The 18,939-nt window shown below is 56.7% G+C and overlaps 1 protein-coding gene across 1 annotated transcript; it reads left to right on the top strand.

Annotated features, from left to right (window-relative positions):
* The first annotated feature begins 362 nt into the window (after positions 1–362).
* COLGALT1 (collagen beta(1-O)galactosyltransferase 1) lies at positions 363–18,939 on the top strand. The gene is made up of 12 exons (XM_059696261.1): positions 363–709; positions 1,895–2,005; positions 2,479–2,596; positions 6,854–6,988; positions 7,659–7,863; positions 9,891–10,010; positions 13,376–13,452; positions 13,535–13,641; positions 14,344–14,476; positions 15,692–15,819; positions 16,887–17,093; positions 17,344–18,939. The coding sequence occupies exons 1-12, from the start codon at positions 447–449 to the stop codon at positions 17,609–17,611; spliced, it is 1,872 nt and encodes a 623-aa protein (XP_059552244.1). The 5' UTR covers positions 363–446; the 3' UTR covers positions 17,612–18,939.

The raw sequence follows: 18,939 nt of genomic DNA, 5'->3' as shown, positions 1-18,939 counted from the left end.
AGCCTCGGGCTGCGGGCTGAAGGGTCACGGGTTCGACTCCTGGTTCGACTCCTGGTCAAGGCATGCACCTCCGTGGCAGGCTCCCCAGCCCCGGTAGGGCATGTCTCTCTCACGTGGATGTTTCTCTCTCCCCCTCCTCCCTCCCTTCCACTCTCTCTAGAAATCGTTGGAAAAAACATCCTCGATGAGGATTTCATAAAACCATGTTGGACAGGGCATCAAGCGCGGGTGCCGCGGAGGCAGTGGGTCGCAGGTCAGACAGACACTGAACACCGTGCCTTTAAGGCGTCCGGAGGCGGGGCCTGGAAGGCGGGCCCAGATGCCCGATTCCAGCCCGGCGCTCTCCTCCCCTTTAAGGCGCGGCAGCGGCGGGACTCCGACGGCCCCTTTAAGGCGCGGCCCTCGTCTGCCGGCAGAAAAGAGGCTTAAAGGAGACGCGTGGCGCGATGGCGGCGACCCCACGCGCGAGCCGGCGGTGCGGGCGGCCGCGCCCGGAGCTGCTGCTGCTGCTGCTGCTGGCGCTGCCGCCTCCAGGGGGCCCGCCGGGCGCCGCCGCCTACTTCCCGGAGGAGCGCTGGAGCCCCGAATCGCCGCTGCAGGCGCCGCGCGTGCTCATCGCGCTGCTGGCGCGCAACGCGGCCCACGCGCTGCCGGCCACGCTGGGCGCGCTGGAGCGGCTGCACCACCCGCGGGAGCGCACGGCGCTGTGGTGAGTGCGGCGCCGCCGAGTCCGGCCGGCTGCCCGGTCGGCGGGTCCGCCCCGCGTCCCGCCAGCTGTTCTGGCCCCGGGCAGGGCGGGCCAGACCCATGCGTGCCTTCTGCTTCTTGTCCCCCAGCTGCGCACCAGACCACGCGTGCCTTTTCCTGCTGTCCCGACCCCCACCCTCGCTGTCCCGCATACGAATGGGCAAGACCCCCGCTTTGCCTGCCGGCCCCCATGAGGGCAGATCCGGGACCACACCCAGGCAGGCCGCCCTGCCTCACCCTCTCAACCCGCAGGCTCCCGGGAAGGGGGCCCGGGGCCGCCAGGGCGCGGCTGTGGCCCACATTGCACCTCCCCAGCTGTAGATCTTTGCACTCCTGCCCGAATCAGGCCTTCTCACCCGAGCGTGGGCGGGAGGTGGCCCCTTCCTGGAAGGGGAACGGCGTACCCAGCGCTGCCCTCATGGTTACTGTTATCACTGCGGTCCTTGTTGGCAATTTAGTAACGGTTCACGTGGGAAAATAGCCCTGGGCTCCACGTCAAACTAGATTCCCAGGTGTCCCTCGTCTCTGCTCCAGACTCCCTGGCCTGGATCACCCACGCACAGGGCTTGTTGAGGTGGTGGTGTTCATAGGAGAGACTGGAGGATGGTGGATGGGACCGTGTGATGTAGCTGTATTTTTATTAAGTCTGACATATTTAGTACCTAAGCTTCTTATAAGATCCTAGGTCAGTGGTTCTCAACCTTCTGGCCCTTTAAATACGGTTCCTCGTGTTGTGACCCCAACCATAACATTATTTTCGTTGCTACTTCATAACTGTCATGTTGCTACTGTTATGAATCGTCATGTAAATATCTGATATGCAGGATGGTCTTAGGCGACCCCTGTGAAAGGGTCGTTCGACCGCCAAAGGGGTCGCGACCCACAGGTTGAGAACCGCTGCCCTAGCTGCTCAGTAGTACTAATAGTGTCTCCGGTGTTTTTCTAAATGAGCTTGTTTAATCTCTGCAGCCTAGTGAGGTGTCCTCACCCCGCGTGATGAGGAGCCTGAGGCACGGAGGGGGAAGCGCCTGGCCCGTCCGTGTAGCGGAGAGCAGGCTGAGCCAGGGTGCGGAGCCCAGGTTCGGGTCTGCTCCCCTGTCCTGGTTTGGGCTCCCCAACCTCCCTGACTGTCCCCCTCCGCCCGCAGGGTGGCCACAGACCACAACTCAGACAACACAACGGCCGTGCTGCGGGAATGGCTGGTGGCCGTGAAGAACCTGTACCACTCGGTGGAGTGGCGGCCGGCAGAGGAGCCCCGGTGAGTGCCAGGCCCTGCCCTGAGCGAGCCCTCCCCATCGGACTCCGCTGCACCCCTGCCCACATGCCCTCCACGGATTCCCATGGTCCGGCCTCAGAACCCTGCCCCTCCGCCCCGGCTCTCTAGCCAGTTCTGCAGTGCCAGCTCTGGCTCCTCTGACTCCTCTGACCTGCCCTCAGCTTCACAGATTCTGAGTCTGGGAGGACGGGTTCCACTTTCCTTTTGCTCTGTGTTCCCTCCCAGTGGCGCTGCCTCCTCCTGAGCTTCCTTCCTTCTCTGTCGATTGCCCAGATGTCCTCCCCTCCAGGCCTTGGCACTGGCCTGCCCCCTGCTGCAGACATACCTGCCTACCCCGTGTGCCCTGCGCTTAGCCGTCCCCTCCGCCAGGAACCCACCTCTGGCCGCCCTGCAGCCGGGCCCTGTCGGGGCTCCGCAGTGCCTGTGCCTCCCCACATCACAGCTGCCTCCCCCAGGTCCTACCAAGACGAGGAGGGCCCCAAGCACTGGTCCGATGCGCGCTACGAGCACGTCATGAAGCTGCGCCAGGCGGCCCTGAAGTCTGCCCGGGACATGTGGGCTGATTACATCTTGGTGAGTTTCCCGGCCCGTGGGTCACAGAAGGCGTCGGGTGTCCGAAGGGAAGGCAGAGCAGTGACTGTGGAGACTCCTGAACTCCGGTTTACGGAGGGGGAAACAGGCACCAGAGGGGGTGTGAGCTGTCAGAGGTGATCCGGCTGGTTAGGTGGAGGATTTGGGATTCAACCAGGGGACCCTGGGCTCCTAACCACCCGATGTGTCCCCCATTGCCCTCTGTGGTTGGACACTCGGTTCGTCTCTGCTTTTATCGCCATCATGAGTCGTAAGGAGCAGCTATCGGGTCACCGGATCTCCACACACCCTCAGTGACACTGTCTGGGTCACTGCAAGAAGCAGGAAGGTGGGCTGGGGACAGCGGGAACTGCTGAGCTGCTGAACCCTGGTTTTCACTTCCTCCTCCTGGGCCAGTTTTGCCTCTGGGAAGGCAGGGACGTCGAGTGTTCAACGAAATCACGTTGGATAAGTGCCCACAGGTCCCGGGCCTTCCTGCTTCCTTGACCTGCGCGTGACTCCCTCCCCCGGTGCAGATGGGGAGGGAGTTGGTGACAGGGAGGTCATGTTGTGATGCCAGTCTGGCTGGTTTTGTGTACGTGCCAGGCCCTGAGTTGAAGTCTGTACCTTTTTTATTTATCAATCAACCCACATTTATGAGCCCCTACCAGTGCCCTCCTGCCGAGGCCTGGGGACACAGGCTGAGCCCCACCTTGCTGGCGTCCCGGGAAAGGTGGATGTGACCGGAAAAACCAAACTGAGAGAGGCACCATCAGAAGGCAGCGCTGCTGTGAAGTTGTAGACGGGCATTTGGTGGTGAATCAATGTCCTGGGGCCGCTGGGACAGAGCCCCACACGCTGGGGGACTGTGTTCTGGGAAGTGTATTATCTCAGTTCTGGAGGCTGGAAGTCTGAAATCCTGGTGTCAGCAGGGCTGTGCTCCCCCAAAAAGCTCCAAGGGAGGGTCCTCTCTGCCTCCTCCAGCTCCAGGAGGCTCGGGCATCCTTGGCTTGTGGCTGCATCCTCCAGTCTCTGCCTTTGTGGTCACATGGACTTCTCTCCTGTGTGTCTCTTCTCTTCTTCTGAGGTCACCAGTCATTGCATGTAGGGCCCACCCTAGTCCAGTACGACCCCATCTTACATTTTTACTAAATCTGCAAAGACTGTATTTCCAAATAAGGCCATAGCCACCTATACGAGGAGTTAGGACTCTCAACATTCAACCTCCAACAGATGGCCTAGCCAGGGTGGGGTGATGAGTGAGCAGGGTTGGGGGCCTTCCTTAGGAGGGGACCCCAGCAGAGATCGGAAGGAGCAACGGAGCCAGCCTTAGGGGAAGCCGGAGGACAGTGTCTGAGGCAGAGGGAACAGCAGGCATCAAGCTTTGGATGTTCAAGGACTGTGAGGAGGCCAGTGTGGCCGGAATGGCCTAATGAGGGAGCGGTGGAGGGGGTGATACCGAGATGGTGGGTGGGGGCTGGCCTATGCAGGTTGAAGGAAAGATTTGGTTTTCACTCTGATGGTAATAGGGAGCCACGGAAGGTATGTAAGCAGGGGAGGGCTGTGTTCTAGTTTATGATTCTCAGAGCCCCTGTCCAGGAGTGGGGACAGCAGGAGGCTGGGGTGGAGGCCTAAGGGATGGGGCTGTGGAGAAAGGCAGATGGGTTCAGGCCCTGCTTGGGGTCTAGAGGTGAGGGTGCCAGGAAGATCCCAGGCCCCTGGCCTGAGCCCTTTGGGGAGGAGAGAGCTGTCTCCTGGGAAGAGGAGGGCTCCTGGGCCCTGTAGGTTGATACTTCCTGAGACCATTTTACAGATGGGAAAGTAGAGGCTTGGAGAGGGAGGTTTCACTGGCTGGGCTGGCACAGAGGTGGGACTGGCCCTGCCTGGCGCCATCCTGCACAGGGCCGCCGCGTCTGTTTTGTTTTCATGGTTTGAGGTTGACTGTTTTTCGCTTTTACCCTCAGCAAACCTGGGTAGAACGCCAGGTGTTGGTTCAAAACTCAAAGCAGCTTTTGACACCCCATGTCATTTTTGAAACTGGGGACTTTGGAAGTCCGTATTGGGATGTGAAATCACTTGTCCAGTGTTTTAAAATTATTGTTAAAAGGGCCTCTTTTTTTCTTCTCTTTTTACAAACGCTATCGGCGTTGCTTGTAAGAAAATCTAGAAGAAAAAATAAGGAGTTTAGGAAAGAAGGAAACAAACCTCGTAATCTTACCTTTCAGAGAGACTGAAATTGAGGTGCAATTTACAGAACATAAAATTAGCCTTTTAAACCATGTAATCGAGTGGTTTCTGGCACATTCACAGTGTTGTACAACCATCATCCCTGTCTAGTTCCAGAACCTCCCGTCATCCCCACACAGTCACCCCCACGCCCCCTCCCTCTCATCCTGGCAGCCACTGTCTGCTCTCCGTCTCTGGACTTGCCAGTTCTGGGCACTCTGTGTGCATGGAGTACACAGCACATGGCTTCTCTCAGCATGTTTTCGAGGTTCTTCCATGTTGTAGCCTAAGTGCTTCTGACCTTTTTATGGCTGAGCGATATTCCATTGTGTGGCCGGACCCCGTTTTGGTTATCCGTTCATCTGTTGGACACTGACATTGTTTCCACCTCCTGGCAATGGTGAATCCTGCTGTTTTGAACATAGGTGTTCACGTATCTGTCGGAGTCCCTGTTTCTAGTTCTCTTGCTCTATCCTCAGGGATGGACTTGTTGGGTCACATGATAACTATGTTCTTAACTTTTTGAGGACCTTCTGGACTGTTCCAGCTGCTTTTTAAAAAATATATATATTTTATTGATTTTTACAGAGAGGAAGGGAGAGGGATAGAGAGTTAGAAACATCGATGAGAGAGAAGCATCGATCAGCTGCCTCCTGCACACTCCCTACTGGGGATGTGCCTGCAACGAAGGTACATGCCCTTGACCGGAATCGAACCCGGGACCTTTCAGTCCCCAGGCCGACGCTCTATCCAGTGAGCCAAACCGGCCAGGGCCCAGCTGCTTTTACTGCACATATATCCAGAGGTCAGGATGTAAATGTCCGCAGGGAGCTGGGTGGGGAACATACGCACCTGCGCAGCCTGTCCCAGGGCTGCCCCTCCTGTCTCCAGCTGAGGGTCCCGTGCGGCATGCTGTGCCATGGTGCCAGAGGAGCCTGGAATGCCAGTGTCTGCTGTTGTTTTCCTCAAGTGACTCAAATGCTCTCAAAAGCCCCTGTGAGTAACAGAATGCATCTTTAAAAAATATATCTTTTTATTGATTTCAGAGAGGAAGGGAGAAAGAGAGAGAGAGATAGAAAGATCAATGATGAGAGAAAATCACTGATCGGCTGCCTCCTGCACGCCCCCTACTGGGGATCAAGCCCACAACCCAGGCATGTGCCCTGACTGGGAATCGAACAGTGACCTCCTGGTTCATAGATCGATGCTCAACCACTGAGCCACACTGGCCTGGCCAGATGCATGTTTGTTTGTTTGTTTTTTTTATTGATTTCAGAGAGGAAGGAAGAGGGAGAGAAAGAGATAGAAACATCAATGATGACTGAGAATCGTTCATCAACTGCCTCCTGCACGCCCCAACATTGGGGATCGAGCCCGCAACCCTGGCATGTGCCCTTGACCGGAATTGAACCCAGGACCCTTCAGTCTGCAGGCTGACGCTCTGTCCACTGAGCCAAACCAGCTAGGGCCAGATGCATTTCTTAAAAATCATCTCCTAATCGTTCTCTACGGGACCTGCAGGACAGAAACATCCTTACCTAATTGTTCCAAACTTTTTTCTTTGTAACAAACAAGTTACCATATTTTTACCCCAACATTCAAGGTGTTAAAGCAAAATAAAGTATCTATTTTTATGAACTTTTTATTGGCATCTAACTCACAGAGAAAAAAGTGTATTCCTCTCGGAGGTGGCCTCTGGTCCACCCCTCCTCTTCACTGACCAGCGCTGCCTGTTGTAAAAGTTCCCACTGATGGAGCCACATGGCCCGCCCCCGTCATGTCTGGTATCTCGACAGTGCCCTGTCTGGGACCCATTTGTGTTTCTGTGCGCCATGTGGCCCATTCCTGCCCCTTCCGTAGCAGCCCGTTTCTTTGTGTGGCTGTAACTTGGCTTGTTACTAAGGTAGAGCTGTGGGTTGGGGCACCGGATGGTTCTTCAGACCCCAGGACGCTGCCTCTGCCCCATCATTCCGAGCTGTGGCCCAGCCGGTCACTCCAGCAGCTCCCAGTGATGTCCTGTTGGATGTTTTGTAGTTTGTGGACGCAGACAACCTGATCCTGAACCCTGACACGCTGACGCTGCTCATCGCCGAGAACAAGACGGTGGTGGCACCCATGCTGGATTCCCGGGCTGCGTACTCCAATTTCTGGTGTGGGATGACTTCCCAGGTCAGGCGCCTGCTTGGGTAGCGCAGAGGGCTTGGGGTGCTGGGGGCTGGGCCAAGCAAGTGGGGGCCGAACTTATTATCACACCAGCTCATGGTGAGCGTTTCACACCTTCGTGATCGTCCTTAGTCCACACGGTAGGGAGTGGTGGTGCCCAGATGGGACGGCAGGCACGGCTTGATTCAGACGTTCAGACAGCTTCCTGTCTTCCTCCACCCCTGGGTGGCTTCATTTTCAGACCCTGGGGAACCATCCCAGCAGCTTCCCGCTGAAGTCCTCCTGGACTGGCCTTGTCCATCTCTCCTCCCATCCCCGGACCAGTTCCTGAAGCCAAGAACTCTTTATTTTTGTTTTTAGTTGTAGGCCAGTTTAATGTTAAAACCTTTTTCGGCTTTTAAATTTCCTCCTTCATAGGCTGCCTTTCTGATCGGAAGTGTGGGGCCAGGTCTGCAAGTAGACAGCCGTTTTTCTGTTATCGGCCATTGTCCCCTTAGCCCAGGCGCCGGGGGCGGAGCCTGTCACCGACCATGCCCAGAGCCGGTGCTCAGGAAGGCCCACCCTAGGCAGGAGTTGGCACCTGGGCCTCGCTCTCTAGGTGTTCCATGGCTCTCATTGTCCTGGGTCGCAGGCCTCCCCTCAGGGGACCCCTGCAGAACTCCGCCCCTCCCCGCAGGGCTACTACAAGCGCACGCCTGCCTACATCCCCATTCGCAAGCGGGACCGCCAGGGCTGCTTCGCGGTCCCCATGGTGCACTCGACCTTCCTGATCGACCTGCGGAAGGCGGCCTCCAGGAGCTTGGCGTTCTACCCGCCACACGCGGACTATACCTGGGCCTTCGATGACATCATCGTTTTCGCCTTCTCCTGCAAGCAGGCAGGTGAGCCCTGGGGGGTTGCTGTCCCGGGGATGTCATCTGCTCGGTTCTCTGGAATCTGAGCTGAACATGTCCCCGCAGAGGCCACAGAAGGTCCGCAGAACCAGAACGCGCGCAGGGTCCCGGTGGCCGCAGGTGGGGGCGTGTCCAGGTGTTCAGATGGTGGCCACAGACCCATTCTTTCTCCAGCCCTGGCTTTGCCGAGGGTCTTCGCCTCCCAGGTCTAAAGGGGACCTACTTATGGAAGGTTATTTCCAACTTAATATTTTCTTACATTCTCCCAATTTTCTGTGGTTGAACGTAACCGTTCCCTAATTGTATAATTATGAAAAAGCCCTTTAGAGAACACGAGAACAGAGCCGTATGCTAACCTGTCATTTACTTTAAATCAAGGGTTATTAGCAAACGGTGGCCAGCAGGCCAGATCTGACCCACCATCTGTTTCTGTATGGCTACAAGCTAAGAATGGTTTTTATGTCTTTAAATGGTTGGAAGAAAACATGAAGAGAATAGTAATAGTTTGTGACATCTGAAACTGCATGAAGTTCAAATTTTGGTGCCTACAGGGGAGGTTTCACTGGCACGCTGCCACACCGTGTATTTAAGTGTGGTCTATGGCTGCCTCCACATCCCAAGGGCAGGGTTAAGTTGTTAAGACAGACTGTCAGGCCAGCAGCCTAAAAGATCTATACCAGTGGTCGGCAAACTGCGGCTCTTTGGCCCCTTGAGTGTGGCTCTTCCACAAAATACCACGTGTGGGCGTGCACATACAGTGCGATTGAAACTTCGTCGCCCATGCGCAGAAGTTGGTATTTTGTGGAAGAGCCACACTCACGGGGCCAAAGAGCCGCATGTGGCTTGCGAGCCGCAGTTTGCTGACCACTGATCTATACCATCTACCCTCATTATGTAAAAGCTAGCCAGTTAAAGTGAAAATTATTTTCATTGACTTATTAACTTTTTTTAAAATATATATTTTATTGATTTTTTTACAGAGAGGAAGGGAGAGGGATAGAGAGTTAGGAACACCGATGAGAAAGATTGATCAGCTGCCTCCTTCACACCCCCTACTGGGGATGTGCCTGCAACCAAGGTATATGCCCTTGACCGGAATCGAACCTGGGACCCTTCAGTCCGCAGGCCGATGCTCTATCCACTGAGCCAAACCGGTTAGGGTGACTTATTAACTTTTTAAAATACACACTCAGTATAAAAATTTAAACCATCCAGAAAAAGACAAATGCAGATGGAGGTCACCTTACTGACATTTGATCCAACTGCATCCCATTTTTGTGCAGAAATGTGCATCAGCCCCAGTCAGTTTGGCTCAGTGGATAGAGCGTTGGCCTGTAGACCAAAGGGTTCTGGGTTCGATTCCTGTCAAGGGCACATGCCTCAGTTGCAGGATCCTCCCCGGCCCGGGCCCTGGTCAGGGAGTGTGCAGGAGGCAACCAATCGATGTGTTTCTCTCACATTGGTATCTCTCTCTGTCTTTCCTTCTCTCTTCTACTCTCTCTAAAAGTCAATGGAAAAATATCCTCGGGTGAGGATTTTTTAAAAAAAGAAAAAGGAATGTGCATCTTTTTTATTTTTAAACCTCACCAGAGGACATGCTGAGAGAGAGAGAGGGAGAGAGACATTGATGTGAACAAGAAACATTGACCGGTTGCCTTCTGTACCTGCCCCGACCAGGAAACAAACCTGATACCTGGGTATGTGCCCTCACCAGGAATCGAACCCTCACCTCCTGGTTCATAGGTTGACACTCAACCACTGAGCCACACCAGCCGGGCATAAGGTGCTTTCTAACAGTTCTGATTGTCAGTGTCTCGCCTGCCAGCGGGAACCCCTGTTCTGACTCCAAGTCCCAGGTGGAGGTCTGAGGGGTTTCTGCTGGTTGCTGGGAAAAGGGGGTGGGACTCCTTTACTTTCCACCCCACACTGGGCTGTGAGGCTGACGCTGTGGTCAGAGGTGGCCACTGCCACCTTGTTGCTCAGTTTTCAGTTTTGATTGTTGTTTTTGGCCCCAGAGGTCCAGATGTACGTGTGCAACAAGGAGATGTACGGCTTCCTGCCAGTGCCGCTGCGGTCACATAGTACTCTCCAGGATGAGGCTGAGAGCTTCATGCATGTGCAGCTGGAGGTTATGGGTGAGTCCGTCCACACTGCCCTTTCTCTGTCATCACACATCCATACCCTGAACGCTGATTGAGCACCTGCTGGGTGCTAGTGCCTTTGCCAGGCACTGGGAACCTGGCATGAACAAGGTGGACAGTTGTCCCTGCTCTCAGGGAGCACTGGCTTGCAGCAGCTGGGCATGGCAGTCAGGGTGGGCTTCCAGGAGGAGGTGGCATTAAGAGGCAGAGTGAGTAGTAGTTAGCCAGAAGGGGATTATAGCCAGAGGGAGTATTCTGCAGACTGGGAGGCTAGAGGGACACGAGCTCAGGGAGCAGGCAAGGTCAGCGGGGGCAGAAGTGGGGCTGCTGAGCGGGTAGAGCTGGCGGGCTTAGGCACTGCTTTCCTCAGGGGCAGTCAGGAGCCATGGAGGGTATGGGAGCAGGGAGGACAGAAGGTTTTCACTGATGAACCTTTATGTGCATGGCAGTGTCTGGGCCACAGCCTTTTGGGCCATTTCTAAACCTCAGACCCATTACTTATTTAATACATATCGTATGTATATACTTTTGTTTTATTTGAATACATCTATTTTAAAAAGGGAATTACATATTTTTACCATAGTTGCAAGCTCATGTCTTTTCAGTAAATAAATCTGTAAATTATTAAACTAGCAGCCCTACCTCTGGTGGCCTCGAGATGGGTTGAGCACACAGGGCCGAGCTGCCATCAAGGTTGCTCGAGGAGCGGCCTCCTGGTGGACGTGGGGTTTCTCCAGAGCAAGAGGACAATGGGACAGTGTCCACTTCCGGGGGGCTCTGCCCTCCACTGGCCACACATCTCAGAGAAGGCCTGCAAAGCAGCACCCCCGCCCCCACTGCACAGATGGGGAGGGTCCAGGCTCCCGCTGCTGGTAGTTGCCCCACTCTTACCTGCTTCTAGAAGGTTGTGTGTATGTGTGTGTGTGTGTGTGTGTGTGTGTGTGTGTGTGTGTGTCCCTGGTGGCTGAAGGTGGAATGGCACGCTCCCTGCACAATACCCAAGTGTCTGTCACATGCAGATGCTCAGGCCTAGGCCAGGAGCCCCCCGGACCACTGTCCCGAGAGAGAGACCTCTGCTTGGCGCCCACTCCCACCTGCGGCTGGACCCTGGAGCATCCCTGTGGCTGCCATGGTTTTCCTCATTTAAATTTCACCTCTATTTCTGTTACTGTTTCTGGTCAAGAAGCCGTTAACACTGCTGCTATACACTCCACCGTGACAGAGGCATGAATGCCCTCCTGCTTCTTTCTTGAGGGCCAGAGCTGAGCACACAGAACAGATGGGGGGAGGGCCCGGGGGGTTCAGATATGTGTGTACATCCTTCCTCTGTTAAAGCACGGTTCCGCTCCGTCCGCGTGTGGGGACCCGGCCCTGGGCCGAGCAGGGGTTTTCATGTGTTCGGAGATCTCTCTCACAGTAAAGTTTCAGACTTGCAGAAAGGCTCAGGGTGACAAGATCCCACCTCCCACTGGCAGTTCTCTCACCACTCACCCCATCCCCAATGGGGGGTTGAGCTGAGGGTCAGACAGAGAAGGGATGGGCACCTGGGATTGGGGCCTGTGTCCCAAGATCCCCAAGTCTTGCCGTTGGTGTCAGCCATCCTAAGGAGAGTGGGGTGCCCAGGAGCTGCGGGACTCGGGGGGAGGAAGCCCTGGGGCGTGGTGGCCTTGGAGGAGGCCCAGGCTGTGGGTGGAAGGTTCTGGGTCAGGTCTGGGCCTTGTCCAGGTCTCTTCCAGACAGAGGGCCCTGTGTTTGTCCCTTGCGCTCACACGGGGCCTTTGTTTTTGGTGAAGCAGACACCACACTTGGAATCCAGTTGGGCTTTCCTGGGCAGCCTGGGGGGCAGGCAGGGGCGTCTGCAGGCTCATGTGTACCTGAAAGTCTGGCCCTTCTGGGGGAACCACAGGCATATATATGCCAGGATCGCTGTGGGGATGTGGTCTGAGCAGCTCATGGGGAGCAGTTAGGACTGCTCTGACGTTCTGGGCGCACCTTGGCCTGGAGACGTGCCCCTCGGTCAGATGGCCGTCTTCTCCTGTGTCTTCCCTCTGTGTGTCTCTGTGTCCACATTTCCCATTAAAAAAAAACCCTCACCTGAGGATATGTTTTTATGGATTTTTGGAGGGGGAGGGGGAGAAACATTGATATGAGAAACATCAAAATATCGGTCAGTTGCCTCCTGTATATGTCCTGACTGGGAATCAAACCCACAGCCTTTTGGTGTATGGGATGATGCTCCAACCAACTAAGTCACCCGCCAGTCAAATTTTCCATTTTTTTTTAAAGTTTTACATATGAATGGGCTGTCTTTTTTTTTTTTTTTAAATATATTTTATTGATTTTAGAGAGGAAGGGAGAGGGAGAGAGAGAGAAACATCAATGATGAGAGAGAATCATTGATTGGCTGCCTCTTGCACGTCCCCTACTGGGGATCAAGCCCGGAACCCAGGCATGTGTCCTTGGCTGGAATCGAACCCGGGACCCTTCAGTCCCCAGGCCAATGCTCTATCCACTGAGCCAAACCAGCTAGGGCCAAAGTTTCCATTTTTATCCGGATCCCAGTCATAGTGATTAGGGCCCACGCTAACAACCTCGTTCTACCCTGAACACCTCTGTAAGCACCCCGTTTCCAAATAAGGGCACATTCTGGGCTCCTGGGGGTTTGGACACCAACTTAATGTTTGCGGGAGGATGCCTGCCATTCAGCCCACGCAAATGTGACTGCATGGCATCATTTCGTGAATAACCTCTGAGGTGTTATCAGCCCATTTTATAGATGAGGAATCTGAGGCCCGGGTAGGTCAAGGCCATTCATCCTTGGTTCATTCTGCGAGCAGTTATTGAGTGCCTGCTGTATGCTGAGCCCTATGTTGGGCACTGGAGACCCAGTGTGCGTGGACAGACTTGGTGTTGATTTCACGGGGCTCACAGTAGACAGCGAGTTAGGATAGCAGGGTAGAGGTTTGATGATGGAAACCCCGGTGCTGTGGGGAGCGGGAGGAGGTACCTGACTCAACCTGAGGCAGTGGGAGACTCACCCCTCCTCAACATGGCATCTTAGCTGAGAACTGGGGTAGGGGGAGGAGGAAGGAAGGGTGTTCCAGGCAGAGGCTCAGCATGTGCAAAGGTCCTGAGGTAGGAATGGATGAGGTTGGTGTGCTAACAGCCAGAGTGGGTAGGAGGTGAGGGAGAGACTAGCACCAGGATTATGGTTGGGGACAGGCCAGGCAGTTCTCCAACCTCAGGCTGATATGGAGCCATGGAGGGGATGCGGAGGGCGCAATGGAGAGAGGTTGGAATGCTCCCCCCGACCGCACCCCATGACCCAAGTCACCCCTCGGCTTCTTTCCTCTCCGCAGTGAAGTACCCCCCAGCAGAGCCCTCCCGGTTTGTCTCGGTGCCTACCAAGATGCCTGACAAGATGGGCTTCGACGAGGTGGGCCAGGCCTTCTGGGGCGGGGCGGGGGAAGGGTGGGGAACTTAGGGCTGGAGAGTCCAACAGAGGCTCTGTGCCACAGGTCTTCATGATCAACCTGAAGCGGCGGCAGGACCGGCGGGAACGCATGCTCTGGGCGCTGTGGGCGCAGGAGATCAAGGTCCGGCTGGTGGAGGCTGTGGACGGCAAGTGAGTCCAATCTGAGGGCAGGGGTGTAGACCGTGCACCGGGGCCATGGGTGGCAGCTGAGCCCTACCCTAGGGGAGGAGTGTAGACCGTGCACTGGGGCCATGGGTGACAACTGAGCCCTACCCTGGGGAGGGGTGTAGACGGTGCACTGGGGCCATGGGTGACAACTGAGCCCTACCCTGGGGAGGGGTGTAGATGGTGCACTGGGGCCATGGGTGGCAGCTGAGCCCTACCCTGGGGAGGGGTGTAGATGGTGCACTGAGGCCATGGGTGGCAGCTGAGCCCTACCCTAGGGGAGGAGTGTAGACCGTGCACTGGGGCCATGGGTGACAACTGAGCCCTACCCTGGGGAGGGGTGTAGATGGTGCACTGGGGCCATGGGTGGCAGCTGAGCCCTACCCTGGGGAGGGGTGTAGACTGTGCACTGGGGCCATGGGTGGCAGCTGAGCCCTACCCTGTAGACCATGCTGGAATGTAGACCGTGCTGATGGGGCCCTGGTGGAGGGGAAGTGAGTCTGACCCTAGGAGACGGCTGACAGAGCCACACTTGGGTGGCCCGCCCCCCGCAGACCTGGCCGCAGGCCCAGGAGGGGCGCCAGTAGTTGAAGAGGGAAGCAGCTGCTCAGCAGGAGGGCACTAGCCAATGGTGGAGTAGCCGGCAGCATGGGGTGTCCACTGACCCCTTCCTGTCCCCCCTTCCAGAGCCATGAACACCAGCCAGGTGGAGGCACTGGGCATCCAGATGCTGCCCGGCTACCAGGACCCCTACCATGGGCGGCCCCTCACCAAGGGAGAGTTGGGCTGCTTCCTCAGCCACTATAACATCTGGAAGGAGGTGAGTCCAGCAGGTAGAGTGTCTGGCGAAGTGAGTAGGGCAGGGTCCTCCTCGGCCTTCGCACAGCTCAGGGAGGGCATTGCTTGCCCCCCAGGCAGACTCCCAGGCTGCAGCAGGACCCAGGGCCCCTCTTTAGGGAATGTCCTTCCATTGTGTAGATGTGGACACTGAGACTGGGGAAGGGGAGGGGGGAGCCCAGTTTCCAAGTGTGGCCTCTTCACACCTAGCTTCTTTCAGATGTCTAGAGCCTGGACTCTGGTCTTGACATTTACTGATAGCTGTAGCAGCCATGGTGACATTAACTGGCACAGAGCCCACGCCAGGGGTAGCTCATTAGCCCTGGGGCTCATCAGACACACTTGGAGAGAGAGGCTGTGGTAGGTGGGGATGCCAGGCTGGGATTCGAACCTGGGACTACAGGCACGAAGCCAGATGCGGTGTCCAGATGCAGGTGGGAGGGTGCTCTGGAGGGGGTGTTCAGGGGTTTCAGGCAATGAGTGCTCGCTAGGGTTGCCCTTTTTTCTGAGATTCATTGTGGGTGGCATGAGGCAGAGGTGGTGGTGTCCACGCGGCCCTGGGTTTAAGTCCAGCCCTGCCTCTTAGAGGGCTGAGCCCTGTGAGCAGGAAGGCTCTTCCCAGCCTGAGCTTCAATTTCCCCATATGACAGTCATTGCCTCCGGGCACCGTCATGAAGATTCAGGAAACATTTGCCAAGCACCTACTGTGTACCTCGCCTGGTGCTGGTGCTGGGGACATGATAGCCACCGGGACAGACCCAGCCCCCTGCAAGGGGCTCACAGCCCTGGGAAGTGGGCGGACTGATGATAAGCCACAAAGAAACAAATGAGAGTGAAATAAGTGAGATACATCTGGAGAAGGGACCTAGGGCTATGAATTGTCCTCAACTGGCAGCTTTGGGTGGTGGTTGGGAAGGAGCTCCTGGGTGGGCAACATTGGAGCTGAAGCCTAAAGGGTGAGAGGTAGTCTGCCTGCCATTGCATGAGGGAGAGGGCTGTGTCAGCTCAGTCCCAGGCCCTGGAATGGGAGGAACGGCCAGGCCCGGGCATGTATTGTTTAATGTTCTAGAAAGTGGTAGCCCGAGGGGAAGTCAGTCCAGACAGCGGCGGCGAGGGGTGCATTTTCTTCTCGCCTGCTGCCCCAGAGCCTTCAAGCTGAGCTGGCTTCAGGGTTAGGCCTGGCCCTGTTCCCCCTCAGGTCGTGGAGAAGGGACTGAAGAAATCGCTGGTCTTCGAGGACGACCTGCGCTTCGAAATCTTCTTCAAGAGGCGCCTGATGAACCTCATGCGGGATGTGGAGAGGGAGGATCTGGACTGGGACCTCATGTGAGTGCGGGGCCTGGGGGTGGGGCCATGCCAGGAGGTGTGGCCTGGGGCGTGGCCAGAGCCCGGGGGTAAAGTATGGGGTGGGGTGGATTGGGGCCTGGGGTAGGGCCAGAGTTCAGAGGTGTGGTCTGGGGCCTGGTGTGGAGTGGGTTGGGGCTGAGGTTGGGGCCAGGGCTCGGGCATTGTCTGGAGTGGGTGGAACCGGAGCCTCTGTGCCTGAAGGTGTCTGTGGGGACTAGCTGGGCCAGCTCTTGGACGTGTGGCAGCAGTGCTCTGTGTGTGTGTGGCCGGTGTGAGGGGCGGACCTGAGGGTAGTCAGGGCTGGGGCGTGGCCTCGGGCCTGTGGGGTAGGACCGTGGGAGGAGGACCTGGAAGTGTAGGGCCCTGGCTGTGGGGATGAGGCCTCCTCAGGGCTTGGAGACGGGAGGTGTCCTGTGGCGGGTGGGGTGGCGAAGATTTGCCCAGGAAGTCTGTGGGCTGGCTAAGGAGCTGGGGGGTGGCCTGGGGTCGGTGTGGTCAGGACATGGTAGCTCAGAGCTGGCCCAGTGTGGGAAGTAGCCGGGGAGCCTGGGTCTTAGCCCACCACTAGGTCAGGTGTGCTCACCATATCTCTGGAACAGTTCTTTGGGATCTCATATGGGGGGGGGGGGTTGGTTCCTCCTCCCCCTCCCCTGCAGTGTGCAGGGCCCTGACCGTAACTGCACCCCTTCATTCCCGACTGCTCGCAGATCCTCGCACCTTCCTCCACTGCCACACAGCCCTCTGAGCCCAGCGCAGCTTCCTTCTCAGCCCCTTTCCTCCTTGTAGCACAGCCTCAGAGAACGTCCCAGAAATCCCATTGCCCCCAGCTCCAGATCCTTCCATGGCTCCCTAGTGCCTAGGGAAAAACCCACCCTCTTCCTTGAGGCCACAGACCCCTGTGGTTCTGCCAGTCCAGCCACACTGGCCTCCTTGTTATGCCCCAGACACCCAAGCCTGCTCCCTCCCCAGGGCCGGACAGGGGCCTTGCTGGGTCAGCGTGCTCTGGTGGGCGGGAGGAGGGTGACGGCCTCAATTCCACACCCCAGCTATGTGGGCCGGAAGCGGATGCAGGTGGAGCACCCCGAGAAGGCTGTGCCCCGCGTGAGGAACCTGGTGGAGGCCGACTACTCCTACTGGACACTGGCCTACGTCATCTCCTTGCAAGGCGCCCGCAAGCTGCTGGCGGCCCAGCCGCTCTCCAAGATGCTGCCCGTGGACGAGTTCCTGCCGGTCATGTTCGACAAGCACCCAGTGTGAGAAGGGGTTGCTCGGGCAGTGGGCTGTGGTAGCAGGCGGCAGTCCTGGAGGGGGCGGGGCATGAGGATCTTGGGGGGGCCCCAGGAAGGTGCCGTTTTCTCTGCCCACTTCCTCTGTGTGTCCCCTCCACTTCTGGCTCCATTTGAACCCCATCCCCCTTCTGTCTCAGACTGTTCCCTTTCACTTCTCCCTCCATCGGTCCCGTCCCCTCGACCCACTGCTGCCCCTTACTCCCTGCCCTTCCAGGTCCGAGTATAAGACCCACTTCTCCCCTCGCAACCTGCGCGCCTTCTCCGTGGAGCCTCTGCTCGTGTTCCCCACGCACTACACGGGGGACGACGGCTACGTGAGCGACACAGAGACCTCGGTTGTGTGGAACAACGAGCACGTCAAGACCGACTGGGACCGCGCCAAATCCCAGAAGATGAGGGAGCAGCAGGCCCTGAGCCGAGAGGCCAAAAACTCGGACGTGCTCCAGTCCCCGCTGGACAGCGCTGCCCGGGACGAGCTCTGAGGGGCAGTGGCCACAGCAGCCTCCGTGTGCCTGCTGGGGACAGCAGGGCCCCTGCGGACCCTGGCAGGCCTGGGAGGGCTCTCCATGCAGGGCGGTGGCCAGCCAGCTCTTGCTCAGCAATCTTGTACACACAGGCAGCATTAATGGAGTGCCTACTGTATGCCAGGCATAGTGTTTTGCACTGGGAGACTGGGTGGGAACAAGCCATCGTTCCTCTCCACGTGCCTGGCATTTCTTAAGCATCGACTATGTACCAGGTTCGTGGGTGATGGCCGTGAATGAGGCATAATAATTTCCTCAGTGATGATTCAGTCATCAAGCATTTATTGACGCTCCCCCCCCCCCCCCCGCAAGAATCAGGCACTAGTGATACACATTCATTTTTTAAAGATTAATTTAAGTATTTATTGAGTGCCTACTGACGGTTGGGCACCATTTCAGGCTCTGGGAATATTGAGTTAATTAAGACACTTTCATTTATTCAAACACACATCAGGCACCTACTGTGTGCCTGGTACTTGAGACACAAAAGTTCTTATCAACTCCGTGCTGTTATTGAGTGTCTGCTGTGCGCCAGAAGCTGAGCTGGGTGCTAGGCATGGAGATGAACAAGGTGCTTTTCACTCTTTAATTGGCTTCTCCCCCACTCACCTGAAGAGCACCTACTGTGTGCGCTAGACATCCGTGATACAAAACAGTATAACCCTTGTTCAGTCACTACATTTGATTTCCCACATGTGTGCTGGGCCCCAGAGATGAACAAAGAGAGTCCTTTCATTTCATGCCTTAGGCATTTATTGAGTGCCTACTGTGTACCAGGCCTTGTGGACGCCCAGTGGGGTTAGCGAAGGGTTGAGTTTGAGTCCTTATCCATCCCCTAGTCACCTGAGCTACGTGCAGGTCACCACCCCGGAGGGAGGGTGACTTCTCTCACCAGGGGCTTCTGCAGGCCCCAGTAACCACATGGCCGCTTGCAGGTTCCTGCGCCAGCCCCCCCGGAGGGGGCGGGGTGAGGAAGGGGCTGGGTCTCCCGCCTGCTCCTGGTGCTGTTGGCTTGACCTCCCAGGCCTGCGTCTCAGGTGTGTCCGCCTGCTCAGTGGGGTTCCTCTGTCTAAGCCTTTGGGGGGCTCAGGGCACTGGGGTGCTGTCTGCACTTGGGCAGTATGTTCCCCGGCCCAGGCTGGAGGGCTTGCTGTGCCTTCAGCCGGAAGTGAATGTCAGAGCCGGCCAGCGGTGCTCCCCTCTCCGGATGGACACTGCTTGCTGGGTCGGATCCTGGATAACTTGCTTATTTTTTTATTAAACGGTCCTGGATGGTTTTCACGTAA

The sequence above is a fragment of the Myotis daubentonii genome, chromosome 5 (assembly GCF_963259705.1).
Source record: "Myotis daubentonii chromosome 5, mMyoDau2.1, whole genome shotgun sequence".
Classification (NCBI taxonomy): domain Eukaryota; kingdom Metazoa; phylum Chordata; class Mammalia; order Chiroptera; family Vespertilionidae; genus Myotis; species Myotis daubentonii.
The sequence above is the reverse complement of the archived record's forward strand: the minus strand, read 5'-3'. Positions and strand labels throughout refer to the sequence as shown.

Excerpts from the sequence above, each read along its gene's own strand:
- COLGALT1 (XM_059696261.1), top strand. The coding sequence starts at position 447 with ATGGCGGCGACCCCACGCGCGAGCCGGCGGTGCGGGCGGCCGCGCCCG. Across the intron at positions 13,453-13,534 it reads ACAAGATGGGCTTCGACGAG|GTCTTCATGATCAACCTGAA; the intron begins GTGGGCCAGGCC and ends TCTGTGCCACAG. Across the intron at positions 13,642-14,343 it reads GTGGAGGCTGTGGACGGCAA|AGCCATGAACACCAGCCAGG; the intron begins GTGAGTCCAATC and ends CCCCCCTTCCAG.